The following is a 14,772-nucleotide window of genomic DNA, read 5'->3' as shown; positions in this document are numbered from 1 at the left end:
AGATTCTGCGCTGACATAAGGCCAGATTCTCTGTTACGGGACCGCTCTCCTCTGTCTGGGTGCCGGGGCCTAAATGTGTGACAGTGGCCTGTTCCAGTGGTGGGTGACGTGAAGCCTGATTCTCTGCTATGACATGAAGACAGATTCTGCGCTGACATAAGGCCAGATTCTCTGTTACGGGACCGCTCTCCTCTGTCTGGGTGCCGGGGCCTAAATGTGTGACAGTGGCCTGTTCCAGTGGTGGGTGACGTGAAGCCTGATTCTCTGCTATGACATGACTACAGATTCTGCGCTGACATAAGGCCAGATTCTCTGTTACGGGACCTCTCTCCTCTGCCTGGGTGCCTGGGCCTAAATGTGTGACAGTGGCCTGTTCCAGTGGTGGGTGACGTGAAGCCTGATTCTCTGCTATGACATGAATACAGATTCTGCGCTGACATAAGGCCAGATTCTGTGTTACGGGACCTCTCTCCTCTGCCTGGGTGCCGGGGCCTAAATGTGTGACAGTGGCCTGTTCCAGTGGTGGGTGACGTGAAGCTTGATTCTCTGCTATGACATGAAGACAGATTCTGCGCTGACATAAGGCCAGATTCTCTGTTACGGGACCGCTCTCCTCTGTCTGGGTGCCGGGGCCTAAATTTGTGACAGTGGCCTGTTCCAGTGGTGGGTGACGTGAAGCCTGATTCTCTGCTTTGACATGAATACAGATTCTGCGCTGACATAAGGCCAGATTCTCTGTTACGGGACCTCTCTCCTCTGCCTGGGTGCCGGGGCCTAAATGTGTGACAGTGGCCTGTTCCAGTGGTGGGTGACGTGAAGCTTGATTCTCTGCTATGACATGATGACAGATTCTGCGCTGACATAAGGCCAGATTCTCTGTTACGGGACCGCTCTCCTCTGTCTGGGTGCCGCGGCCTAAATTTGTGACAGTGGCCTGTTCCAGTGGTGGGTGACGTGAAGCCTGATTCTCTGCTATGACATGAATACAGATTCTGCGCTGACATAAGGCCAGATTCTCTGTTACGGGACCTCTCTCCTCTGCCTGGGTGCCAGGGCCTAAATGTGTGACAGTGGCCTGTTCCAGTGGTGGGTGACGTGAAGCTTGATTCTCTGCTATGACATGAAGACAGATTCTGCGCTGACATAAGGCCAGATTCTCTGTTACGGGACCTCTCTCCTCTGCCTGGGTGCCGGGGCCTAAATGTGTGACAGTGGCCTGTTCCAGTGGTGGGTGACGTGAAGCTTGATTCTCTGCTATGACATGAAGACAGATTCTGCGCTGACATAAGGCCAGATTCTCTGTTACGGGACCGCTCTCCTCTGTCTGGGTGCCGGGGCCTAAATTTGTGACAGTGGCCTGTTCCAGTGGTGGGTGACGTAAAGCCTGATTCTCTGCTATGACATGAATACAGATTCTGCGCTGACATAAGGCCAGATTCTCTGTTACGGGACCTCTCTCCTCTGCCTGGGTGCCGGGGCCTAAATGTGTGACAGTGGCCTGTTCCAGTGGTGGCTGACGTGAAGCCTGATTCTCTGCTATGACATTAAGACAGATTCTGTGCTGACATAAGGCCAGATTCTCTGTTACGGGACCTCTCTCCTCTGCCTGGGTACCTGGGCCTAAATGTGTGACAGTGACCTGTTCCAGTGGTGGGTGACGTGATGCCTGATTCTCTGCTATGACATGAAGACAGATTCTGTGCTGACATAAGGCCAGATTCTCTGTTACAGGACCTCTCTCCTCTGTCTGGGTGCCGGGGCCTAAATGTGTGACAGTGGCCTGTTCCAGTGGTGGGTGACGTGAAGCTTGATTCTCTGCTATGACATGAAGACAGATTCTGCGCTGACATAAGGCCAGATTCTCTGTTACGGGACCGCTCTCCTCTGTCTGGGTGCCGGGGCCTAAATGTGTGACAGTGGCCTGTTCCAGTGGTGGGTGACGTGAAGCCTGATTCTCTGCTATGACATGAATACAGATTCTGCGCTGACATAAGTCCAGATTCTCTGTTACGGGACCTCTCTCCTCTGCCTGGGTGCCTGGGCCTAAATGTGTGACAGTGGCCTGTTCCAGTGGTGGCTGACGTGAAGCCTGATTCTCTGCTATGACATGAAGACAGATTCTGCGCTGACATAAGGCCAGATTCTCTGTTACGGGACCGCTCTCCTCTGTCTGGGTGCCTGGGCCTAAATGTGTGACAGTGGCCTGTTCCAGTGGTGGGTGACGTGAAGCCTGATTCTCTGCTATGACATGAATACAGATTCTGCGCTGACATAAGGCCAGATTCTCTGTTACGGGACCTCTCTCCTCTGCCTGGGTGCCTGGGCCTAAATGTGTGACAGTGGCCTGTTCCAGTGGTGGATGACGTGAAGCTAGATTCTCTGCTATGACATGAAGACAGATTCTGCGCTGACATAAGGCCAGATTCTCTGTTACGGGACCGCTCTCCTCTGTCTGGGTGCCGGGGCCTAAATGTGTGACAGTGGCCTGTTCCAGTGGTGGGTGACGTGAAGCCTGATTCTCTGCTATGACATGAATACAGATTCTGCGCTGACATAAGGCCAGATTCTCTGTTACGGGACCTCTCTCCTCTGCCTGGGTGCCTGGGCCTAAATGTGTGACAGTGGCCTGTTCCATTGGTGGCTGACGTGAAGCCTGATTTTCAGCTATGACATGAAGACAGATTCTGCGCTGACATAAGGCCAGATTCTCTGTTACGGGACCTCTCTCCTCTGTCTGGGTGCCTGGGCCTAAATGTGTGACAGTGGCTTTGTTCCAGTGGTGGGTGACGTGAAGCCTGATTCTCTGCTATGACATGAATACAGATTCTGCGCTGACATAAGGCCAGATTCTCTGTTACGGGACCTCTCTCCTCTGCCTGGGTGCCTGGGCCTAAATGTGTGATAGTGACCTGTTCCAATGGTGGGTGACGTGATGCCTGATTCTCTGCTATGACATGAAGACAGATTCTGTGCTGACATAAGGCCAGATTCTCTGTTACAGGACCTCTCTCCTCTGTCTGGGTGCCGGGGCCTAAATGTGTGACAGTGGCCTGTTCCAGTGGAAGGTGACGTGAAGCTTGATTCTCTGCTATGACATGAAGACAGATTCTGCGCTGACATAAGGCCAGATTCTCTGTTACGGGACCGCTCTCCTCTGTCTGGGTGCCGGGGCCTAAATGTGTGACAGTGGCCTGTTCCAGTGGTGGGTGACGTGAAGCCTGATTCTCTGCTATGACATGAAGACAGATTCTGCGCTGACATAAGGCCAGATTCTCTGTTACGGGACCGCTCTCCTCTGTCTGGGTGCCGGGGCCTAAATGTGTGACAGTGGCCTGTTCCAGTGGTGGGTGACGTGAAGCCTGATTCTCTGCTATGACATGAATACAGATTCTGCGCTGACATAAGGCCAGATTCTCTGTTACGGGACCTCTCTCCTCTGCCTGGGTGCCTGGGCCTAAATGTGTGACAGTGGCCTGTTCCAGTGGTGGGTGACGTGAAGCCTGATTCTCTGCTATGACATGAATACAGATTCTGCGCTGACATAAGGCCAGATTCTGTGTTACGGGACCTCTCTCCTCTGCCTGGGTGCCGGGGCCTAAATGTGTGACAGTGGCCTGTTCCAGTGGTGGGTGACGTGAAGCTTGATTCTCTGCTATGACATGAAGACAGATTCTGCGCTGACATAAGGCCAGATTCTCTGTTACGGGACCGCTCTCCTCTGTCTGGGTGCCGGGGCCTAAATTTGTGACAGTGGCCTGTTCCAGTGGTGGGTGACGTGAAGCCTGATTCTCTGCTTTGACATGAATACAGATTCTGCGCTGACATAAGGCCAGATTCTCTGTTACGGGACCTCTCTCCTCTGCCTGGGTGCCGGGGCCTAAATGTGTGACAGTGGCCTGTTCCAGTGGTGGGTGACGTGAAGCTTGATTCTCTGCTATGACATGATGACAGATTCTGCGCTGACATAAGGCCAGATTCTCTGTTACGGGACCGCTCTCCTCTGTCTGGGTGCCGCGGCCTAAATTTGTGACAGTGGCCTGTTCCAGTGGTGGGTGACGTGAAGCCTGATTCTCTGCTATGACATGAATACAGATTCTGCGCTGACATAAGGCCAGATTCTCTGTTACGGGACCTCTCTCCTCTGCCTGGGTGCCAGGGCCTAAATGTGTGACAGTGGCCTGTTCCAGTGGTGGGTGACGTGAAGCTTGATTCTCTGCTATGACATGAAGACAGATTCTGCGCTGACATAAGGCCAGATTCTCTGTTACGGGACCTCTCTCCTCTGCCTGGGTGCCGGGGCCTAAATGTGTGACAGTGGCCTGTTCCAGTGGTGGGTGACGTGAAGCTTGATTCTCTGCTATGACATGAAGACAGATTCTGCGCTGACATAAGGCCAGATTCTCTGTTACGGGACCGCTCTCCTCTGTCTGGGTGCCGGGGCCTAAATTTGTGACAGTGGCCTGTTCCAGTGGTGGGTGACGTAAAGCCTGATTCTCTGCTATGACATGAATACAGATTCTGCGCTGACATAAGGCCAGATTCTCTGTTACGGGACCTCTCTCCTCTGCCTGGGTGCCGGGGCCTAAATGTGTGACAGTGGCCTGTTCCAGTGGTGGCTGACGTGAAGCCTGATTCTCTGCTATGACATTAAGACAGATTCTGTGCTGACATAAGGCCAGATTCTCTGTTACGGGACCTCTCTCCTCTGCCTGGGTACCTGGGCCTAAATGTGTGACAGTGACCTGTTCCAGTGGTGGGTGACGTGATGCCTGATTCTCTGCTATGACATGAAGACAGATTCTGTGCTGACATAAGGCCAGATTCTCTGTTACAGGACCTCTCTCCTCTGCCTGGGTGCCGGGGCCTAAATGTGTGACAGTGGCCTGTTCCAGTGGTGGGTGACGTGAAGCTTGATTCTCTGCTATGACATGAAGACAGATTCTGCGCTGACATAAGGCCAGATTCTCTGTTACGGGACCGCTCTCCTCTGTCTGGGTGCCGGGGCCTAAATGTGTGACAGTGGCCTGTTCCAGTGGTGGGTGACGTGAAGCCTGATTCTCTGCTATGACATGAATACAGATTCTGCGCTGACATAAGTCCAGATTCTCTGTTACGGGACCTCTCTCCTCTGCCTGGGTGCCTGGGCCTAAATGTGTGACAGTGGCCTGTTCCAGTGGTGGCTGACGTGAAGCCTGATTCTCTGCTATGACATGAAGACAGATTCTGCGCTGACATAAGGCCAGATTCTCTGTTACGGGACCGCTCTCCTCTGTCTGGGTGCCTGGGCCTAAATGTGTGACAGTGGCCTGTTCCAGTGGTGGGTGACGTGAAGCCTGATTCTCTGCTATGACATGAATACAGATTCTGCGCTGACATAAGGCCAGATTCTCTGTTACGGGACCTCTCTCCTCTGCCTGGGTGCCTGGGCCTAAATGTGTGACAGTGGCCTGTTCCAGTGGTGGATGACGTGAAGCTAGATTCTCTGCTATGACATGAAGACAGATTCTGCGCTGACATAAGGCCAGATTCTCTGTTACGGGACCGCTCTCCTCTGTCTGGGTGCCGGGGCCTAAATGTGTGACAGTGGCCTGTTCCAGTGGTGGGTGACGTGAAGCCTGATTCTCTGCTATGACATGAATACAGATTCTGCGCTGACATAAGGCCAGATTCTCTGTTACGGGACCTCTCTCCTCTGCCTGGGTGCCTGGGCCTAAATGTGTGACAGTGGCCTGTTCCATTGGTGGCTGACGTGAAGCCTGATTTTCAGCTATGACATGAAGACAGATTCTGCGCTGACATAAGGCCAGATTCTCTGTTACGGGACCTCTCTCCTCTGTCTGGGTGCCTGGGCCTAAATGTGTGACAGTGGCTTTGTTCCAGTGGTGGGTGACGTGAAGCCTGATTCTCTGCTATGACATGAATACAGATTCTGCGCTGACATAAGGCCAGATTCTCTGTTACGGGACCTCTCTCCTCTGCCTGGGTGCCGGGGCCTAAATGTGTGACAGTGGCCTGTTCCAGTGGTGGGTGACGTGAAGCCTGATTCTCTGCTATTACATGAAGACTGATTCTGCGCTGACATGAAGCCAGATTCTCTGCTATGGCATGAAGAGACTGATTCTCTGCTGACATGAAGCTAGATTCTTTTCTATGGCATGAAGAGACTGATTCTCTGCTGACGTGAAGCCAGATTCTCTGCTATGAGACCTCTGTCCAATTGATATTGGTTAATTTTTATTTTTTTAATTTTTATTTTAATTCATTTCCCTATCCACATTTGTTTGCATGGGATTTACCTACATGTTGCTGCCTTTTGCAGCCCTCTAGCTCTTTCCTGGGCTGTTTTACAGCCTTTTTAGTGCCCAAAAGTTCGGGTCCCCATTGACTTCAATGGGGTTCGGGTTCGGGACGAAGTTCGGGTCGGGTTCGGATCCCGAACCCGAACATTTCCGGGAAGTTCGGCCGAACTTCTCGAACCCGAACATCCAGGTGTTCGCTCAACTCTACTTATAAATCATTTACATACAAGATATTTCTATTTATATACATTACCTGTTGACCCTGGAGTTCCTCCCTTAACATCTGAAAGAAAAACAGGTTTTATTGGCCACTCACTGGAGATTCAAAATTGATCGTGAAATGCCTGTTTTTTTTTAATACACAACAACTGACTAGAATTACATATTTCCATCGGATATTGGTTTCCTATTCATTTCAAGTCAAGAGAAGAAATAGTACAGATAACATCATCATCTTCAGAATTTTCAGTTTATTAATCAATAATAGAGATAGATAGATAGATAGGTAGATAGATAGATCGATAGATAGATGGATAGATAATTTGAAAAAAGATTCAGATCAAACTTGTTAACTTTGTCTTGAACATGTTGGTGTACAATATGCTCAGCACACTGGGGGTCCCTGCCCCCTTTCTACTGCTCCTCCACTATGTGTTTGGAACCTGGGTCTGTGTTTTATCATGCAGCCTCAGTGCCAGACCTAGCTAGCAGTTAATCTGCAGAAGATGCTGAGAGACTTCTGTGACACCCAGCACCTGTGGGAGTACTGGAGGTCTTCCCATTTTCTGGAGCTCCCTGGATGCTCAGGTAGGTTGGAAAAATTATATAGAAATATAGGTAGAAAGATGTAAAAAAAAAACTGAAAAAGTAGCAACACAATCAGCAGACAATAACAGGGTGCAGCTCCTCAGTAGGCTTCTGACCCAGCATATCTCGCTGTAAGCAGCAACAAATAGCAAGACTTTCAACAAAACTACGTGAACAACATGTCCACTTTGAATTGTCCTCCCACCTCTTATCTCACTCCTTTTTTTGACCTGCTACAGTTTGGCTTGTGACCCTACCAGTCAACTGATACTGCCCTAACCAGATTCCAGCAATCTGCTAACTGCCAAGCCAAATTACATTACTCTGTCCTTCTCCAACTCCTGGACCTCTCCCTTCTGTTACACACTCTCACTCCTTGGCATTACAGACTTCTCCTTCTCCTGGGGCCAAGTGAGAACAGAATTTATTATGGAGAAAACAGAATTTATCTTTCCACCATCTAACTCAGCCTCCCAACAGACCTATCTATCACAGTCATGGGCTCAATCTCTGATTGGTCCCTTGTGATAAGCTCTGATTCTGCTCTGCCCTTCAAACCACACATTTAAGCCTTTTCCACCGGCTTTAGCCTAAAACCGAAACGTTGTTTTTAGATGTGCACATTCCTCAACCAAGAGTATGCAAAAATGCTTGTACATCATCTCCTGCCTAGACTACTGAAGCAGCTATCTCTGTTGCCTCCCATCTAACACTCTGGCTCCTTCTAATCAATCTTTAACTCTAAAAATATGTATTTATGGTGTTGCATTCATTAATATTCACAGTATTGCTTTTTTGAAAAACTTACCAAGTCCATTCACTGGCTGATTTCCCACAAATTGAAAAGACCAAGTACCTATTATTAAGTAAAGAAAATTATTGCTATTATGTAGACATATGTCCTGTTAACAGCACTCCATGCGTTCAGGCATGGAGTCAGGTATTGCAAATAAAGCACACTAATTATTTAGATTTATTGTGAAAACTACTTATAGACTACATATTGAGAAAGTGTGGTGGAGTTAACAACCACAAATTTTAGTGATAGATAGATAAATAGATAGATAGATAGATAGATAGATAGATAGATAGATACAGTTGTCATCCCATATCTCTACTCCCATTTTCTTCAAAACATGTCCACTTTGAATTGTCAGATGCCTTGGAGTAAGCTTTTATTCTACCTTGTATTACCAAAACTAAAGTATTAGTAATATGTGGTTGTATGTCCTGTTAACAGCGCTCCAATTGGTCAGTTAGGGTACTGCATGTAAAGCTCACAAATCATTTGCATACAAGATATATCTAATATATAAAGCTAAGTTTATTGTGTGTGTGTGTGTATGTCCGCTAAAGGAATCCGCACTGTCACATATACAATCAAGAAATTTGGTACACAGTACATCAGGTGTCCGGGAAGGTTTTAGACCAGGTCTCAGCTCTCTAGGATGTACCGTTCCTGAGATATTCCCAAAAAGTGCATTAGCCAATAGAAGCTTGGTCACATGACCCTTATCAGCCAATAGAAGCTCGCAGGTCCTCCACTCTTCACATACAGTTTTACTCCAGGTTTCCATAACAACCCAACCATTTATCTTCACTGCTGTAGTAGAGCTTTAAAGGAAATCTGTCACAAGGATAATTGCTATTGAAGTAAAGCCATGGCCTAATAGCACTTAGTACCTTATTTCAAGATGCTCCTTTGTTCCAGAAATAGATGATTTTATCCTCTGAAAATCCAGTTTATTTGGTATGAAAATTAGCCAGTAAGGCGCCCAGAGGGGTGTAACTCTTGCAGGAAGGAGCCCAGACACGCCCCCTGCCACACTGTGTCCACCCTCAAAAAGCTTAAAACCTTGCCCACATGCCCAGCTAAGCCACGCCCCTGAGCTGGTTAGATGTGAAAAAACAAAGTGTAGCAGCACAACGGAAAAACAGGTAAATACCGTTCCTTAATGTGGTGATGCCAGCCGTGACGGGAGTCAGTCCTGAGCTCCCCCAGCTCAGGATACACTTGTAAAGAAAACCGCAGCACTCGCCAGTCTTAAATTTCCAAAGGTTTATTCACCAGCACAATGCGACGTTTCAACCTGTGTGGTCTTTTTCAAGCACAAGTGCTTGAAAAAGACCACACAGGTCGAAACGTTGCATTGTGCTGGTGAATAAACCTTTGGAAATTTAAGACTGGAGAGTGCTGCGTTTTCTTTACAAGTGTATCCTGAGCTGGTTAGGTCGCGCCCTCTACCACTCCTGACAACTTCTGTCAGCTGCAGGGGTGGGAGGGTGACTTTCTCCCTGCAGCTCACACTCAGACAGCACAATGCTGCTGTCTTAGAGTGAGCTGTTCAAAAGGACACGCCCCCGATCCTGTTAGGCCACGCCCCCTCCCACTTCTCAGCCGACTGAGATTGAAAAAATGAAGTTTAAAATCAACTTCTAGGTCCCACTAAGCCACGCCCAATCGGGTTAGGCGATGCCCCCTCCACTCCTCAGCTGAAAGGGAAATCAAGGTCCAATTTTAAGGGATGGGGCACTGTGGGGGGTAAGTGTTAAGAGGTGGGGGGCTGTGGAGGTCACTGTTACAGTGGATAGTGTTGATATCTTTTAATGACACACGCAAACATTAAATGAAATGGATTAAATATACCCGAGCAAAGCCGGGTCCTTCAGCTAGTATATTTATATACTTTACCTGTTGACCCTGGAGTTCCTCCCTTTATATCTGAAAGAAAAACAGGTTTTATTGGTCACCGTCTAAAGCTTCAAAATTGATTTTGAAGAAGGCATGTTTTGTTTTTATATTACACATCAATACTAAATAGAATTATAAATTTCTATCTGATATCGGTCTCCTTTAACTTTAAAGTCAAAATAACAAATAGTACAGATAACTTCACCATCTTCAGTTTATCTTAATAATTAATAGAGATAGATAGATAGATAGATTAACATAGCTAGCAGTTGATCTGCAGGTGCCAAGAGACTTATGTGGCATTTAGGAAATTCTCTAAAACATGCAGGAGTACTGGAGGTCTACCCTTTTACTGGAGCTCTGTGGATGGCCTGGGAGTGTTGGAAGAATTATATGGATAGACAGACTGGCCCAGTGTCTGTCTAGGTAAGCAGAAATATATAGAGGCAGCAGTTACACCTCTGGGTGGAGGGAAGGGCTTAAGTCAAGAAATTGGCATCAGGAGGGGGGAGTTTCTGTTTCAGTTTTTGACTCAGGAGCATGAAGACTGTGCTTCCCTGCCCCTGGCCACAAAGCACTGAGGGAAGGAGGGCCCAAGCTGAACTTTTGCGCCAAGGCCCATGAGCCTTTAGCTAAGCCCTTGTCCTAAATGTGTATCGGTGGAGGGGTATATCTTCTGTCAGGATAACCCCAGAAACAACTAGGAGGTTCCTGATGCTGGAACACCTCTAGCGAAGTGGCTATTCTGTTTTTGTAGTCAGGACATTAGTGCATTAGGGTCAGGTTTAGGGATAGAATTTTTCCTTTACCATCATGAACTCTGCGCTTCAGCCCTTGATTTATATGTATATTAACTATGGTGGATTTTGATTTCATTTGATATATCTAATAACGGGTACTTGTATATGGTGGTGGGACTGTGATATATATATATATATATGTGTGTGTTCAGAGAGCTGCAGAGGTAAATTTACCTTTCTTGACCTCAAGTGCAGATACAAGGATCCATGGTTAAAACTAGTCCTGCTAAGAAGAGTAGTTACCCTAAGAACTGGTGAAGTAGTGTGTACTGCTGACTACACCAGGAACCTGCAATGGATTCCTGGCGCTGGGCCTTGTTCATAGGCGTGCGCACGGGGTGTGCTGGGTGTGCCTGGGCACACCCTAATCATCACCTCCGTGCTGCACTGCCATCTGCCAACTCCTGATGCGATCCTTCACATATGCTTCAGGCTAAGGGTTTGAAGCCTATGAGACAGTAGAGCGCTAGAATGGATTTGCTTTAGGGAGGTATGATGTCGGGAAAGAGGCGGAGTCTCATCATACAGGGGGCGTGGCTTTAAGATATGCAGGAAATTCAACAGAGCAGGATATTGCAGAGAGGAGCAGAAGCTGCAGGTCAGTGTGTGGAGGAGAAGATTGACTGTTATGTGTACTTGGGGGGGGGGGTTGCAGGGGCTGAAGGGAGGAGGAATAACCCTTGTAATGGAGACTGTATGTTAGAGGGGTCTGAAGAGAGGGGGTGAAGTGATATTATTTACCTGGGGACTGTATGCTGGAGGGGCTAAAGGTAGGAGGGGTGATATTATTTTACATAGGACTGTATGCTGGAATGGCTGAAGGCCGGGGGAGTTTAGTATTTTACATGGGACTGTATGTTGGAGGGGCTGAAGGCAGGGCCTGATGTATTTTACATGGGACTGTATGCTGAAGGGGCTCAAGGCAGGCAGCGAAGAGAGGAAGGGTGATTTTATTTACATGGGACTGTATGTTGGAGGGGCTAAAGGCAAGGAGTGATGTATTTTACATGGGACTGTATGCTGGAGGGGCTGAAGAGCGCCATAATTATTACTATTAGGGTTCATTCACAAGTCTGCAGTGTTTTGCGGATCCGCAACACACCCGCCAGGCACCCCCATGGAACAGCCTATTTTTGTCCACAGCTGCGGACAAGAATAGGACATGTTCTATTTTTTTCCAGAGCCGCGGACCCGAAGTTCGGCAGGCCGCTCCGGAAATGCGGATGCGAAGAGCACACTGTGTGCTTTCCGCATCCATTCCGTCCCCATGGAGAATGCATGGGTCCGCACCCGTTCCGCACAATTGCGGAATGGATGCGGACACATTTTGCGGACGTGTGAATGGAGCCTAATACAGAGGGGGCCATTATAATATTAAGAATAATAATTACACAGAGGGGCTAGTATATATTATAATTATACAGAGGGCATTATATTTATGGGCACTACGGGTGGAGGGGAGGTCTGTTATCTGAGGATGATAGTAAAGTGAGAAATCTAAACATTTTTCTCTGAAACTATGCAGATACGCGGCTGAAAGAAGGTATCATGGCGGTCTTATCTCCGAATGAAGACGTTGAGGAAGGTCTACATCACAGGAGACGTCACTGGATGTAACAGGTATGTGCTGCTGTACTCTACTGTATAGTGTGCACCATTATATGTAATGTCCATCCACATATCTGTTTGAGGGGGGGTGGGGGTGGGGGGGTGGCTATAGGATTTAGCCCACCCTGCCGCATCCTGGCCCCAGACTTCAGGTCACACTGTGTGTGTTCTGAATTCTGGGGCCTCACACCCATCTACTACATTATCTGTACTCAGAGAGTTACCACTGTGTTATCTGTGGTATTACATAGGACTGCAGGTGACATCTGCTACATTATCTGTACTCAGTTATCACTGTGTTATCTGTGGTGTTACATAGGACTGCAGGTGACCGCTACTACATTATCTGTACTCAGAGAGTTACCACTGTGTTATCTGTGGTATTACATAGGACTGCAGGTGACATCTGCTACATTATCTGTACTCAGAGAGTTACCACTGTGTTATCTGTATAGGACTGCAGGTGATATCTACTGCATTATCTGTACTCAGTTACCACTGTGTTATCTGTGGTATTACATAGGACTGCAGGTGACATCTGCTACATTATCTGTACTCAGTTATCACTGTGTTATCTGTGGTGTTACATAGGACTGTAGGTGACATGTACTGCATTATTTGTAAAAAGGGGCGTGTCCACAGATTGGGGGGAGAAATACTTGGCTTGCCCCGGGTGCTGGCAACCCACGCTACACCACTGGAATTCTGCCCTGTATGTTCCCTGCTGCTTGCTACCCCTCCTCAATTACACCCCTGTATAATGTACCCTGATACCCCTCAGTTATATGATACTGTATAACTGAGGGGTATCAGAGTAATTTACAGGGGGTAATATAACAGAAGGATCAGGGTAAATTATACAGGGGGTAAAACTAAGGGGTATTAGGGTACATTATTATACAGGGGTAATATAACTGAGGAGGGCTATCTCAGGGGAAAGGATGAAGGGATAATATAACTTATATAATATAAGTTATATTACTCCTGTATAATGTCCCTGATAGCCCTTAGTTATATTACCCCTGTATAATAATGTACCCTGATACCCCTTAGTGTATTTGTGTGTGTGTGTGTGTATATATATATATATATATATATATATATACATACATATACATATACATATACATATACATATACATATACATACATACACACACACACACACATGCGCGCGCTTTAGGGTGCACACCCTAATGCAATAGGCTGCGCACACCTATGGCCTTGTTGGAGTAAGGCCTGCCGCTTGGAGTAGAGATACCATAGTCTTGAACAACACAAGTGGTTACGGACAACTTACTGCATGTGCTTAAGACTGTAATGTGGGTAGGCACTGATGGCCTCCCTGGATTAAGTAAGTGACCTGAGACTGTGACCCAGCCAGGTGGGCTCTGTAATCAACCGCTGTGGATTATACTAATTGTGTATGTTTAATCTGAGTATCTACCGTGAGCTGCTCTGTGGTCAGGGAAAAGAGACTGTCCTGCTGCTGTCTTACAGCTGACAATAAGGATTTCTTGTCAAAATATTGAGAATGTGCTGGTGCTATTAATAAATACCTATCTCTGTGACAATTCGTCCAGTTTGAATTATTCTCCCACCTCTCATCTCACTTCCTTTTTGACTTGCTACAGTCCGACTTCCTACCCCACCAGTCAACGGAAACTGGCATATCAAATTCAATAAAGATCTGCTAACTGCCATGACAGCTGACATTACTCCAGACTCTTCCTCCTCCTCCTGGACCTATCCTCTACCTTTGACATCGTTGACCCATCCCTTCTGTTACACACTCTCTCATCCTTTGGCATTACAGACTTTATCTTTTCCTCATCTAACTCAGCCCCCAACAGACCTATCACTGTCAATGACTCCATGCTCTTCCTGCTCCAATAAGTCGGCTGTGTTGGGGCAAGCTTTGATTCTATTCAGTGGCGTGCCTAGGGTGTTTGGCACCCAGGGAGGGTCCTTTCTCTGGCACCCCCCACCAATACTTAAAAAATATTGTACCCTATTACAGTAGTATTGCCCTCATTGCACAACCTTCACAGTAGTTTTGTCCAGATATGTGCCCTCTCATGGTAGTAATGCCCATATTTTGCCCCTTCAAGGTAGTTATGCCTTCACTGTACAACTTTCACAGTAGTTATGCCCACATTGTGCCCCTTTAAAGTACTTATCCCTTCATTGTGCCCCCTTCACAGTTGTAGTGTCCTTTCTGTGCCCCTTCAGAGTAGTCATGCCCTCACTGTGCCTCCATAACAGTAATAATGCCCTCTGTGCCCCTTCATAGTAATAACGCCCACTCAGTGCTCCATAACAGTTATGCCCACCCACTTTACAAAAGTAATGCTCTCTGTGCCCCATTTCACAGTAGTAATGCAATCTGTGCTCCCTTCATAGTAGTAATGCCCATTGAGCACCTTCATTGTAGTAATGCCTATTGTGCCCATTTAATAGTAGTAATGCTCATTGTGCCCCCTTCATAGTAATAATGCTCACTGTGCCACCTTCACAGTAGTAATGCCCAATGTTCCCACTTCATAGTTATAATGCCCATTGTATC

General features: G+C 47.4%; 1 protein-coding gene across 1 annotated transcript in view; it reads right to left on the bottom strand.

Moving 5' to 3' along the window:
* Positions 1 to 14,772, bottom strand: part of LOC120985791 — a 79,997-nt gene that overhangs the window by 40,283 nt on the left and 24,942 nt on the right. Inside the window, exons 11-13 of the mRNA XM_040413974.1 lie at positions 9,799 to 9,828; positions 7,915 to 7,962; positions 6,553 to 6,582 (exon numbers count right to left, since the gene is read on the bottom strand). Coding sequence (XP_040269908.1) covers positions 6,553 to 6,582; positions 7,915 to 7,962; positions 9,799 to 9,828 — 108 coding nt within the window. The remainder of the gene's footprint in view (positions 1 to 6,552; positions 6,583 to 7,914; positions 7,963 to 9,798; positions 9,829 to 14,772) is intronic.

This window comes from Bufo bufo, chromosome 1, assembly GCF_905171765.1.
Source record: "Bufo bufo chromosome 1, aBufBuf1.1, whole genome shotgun sequence".
Lineage (NCBI taxonomy): Eukaryota > Metazoa > Chordata > Amphibia > Anura > Bufonidae > Bufo > Bufo bufo.
The sequence above is the reverse complement of the archived record's forward strand: the minus strand, read 5'-3'. Positions and strand labels throughout refer to the sequence as shown.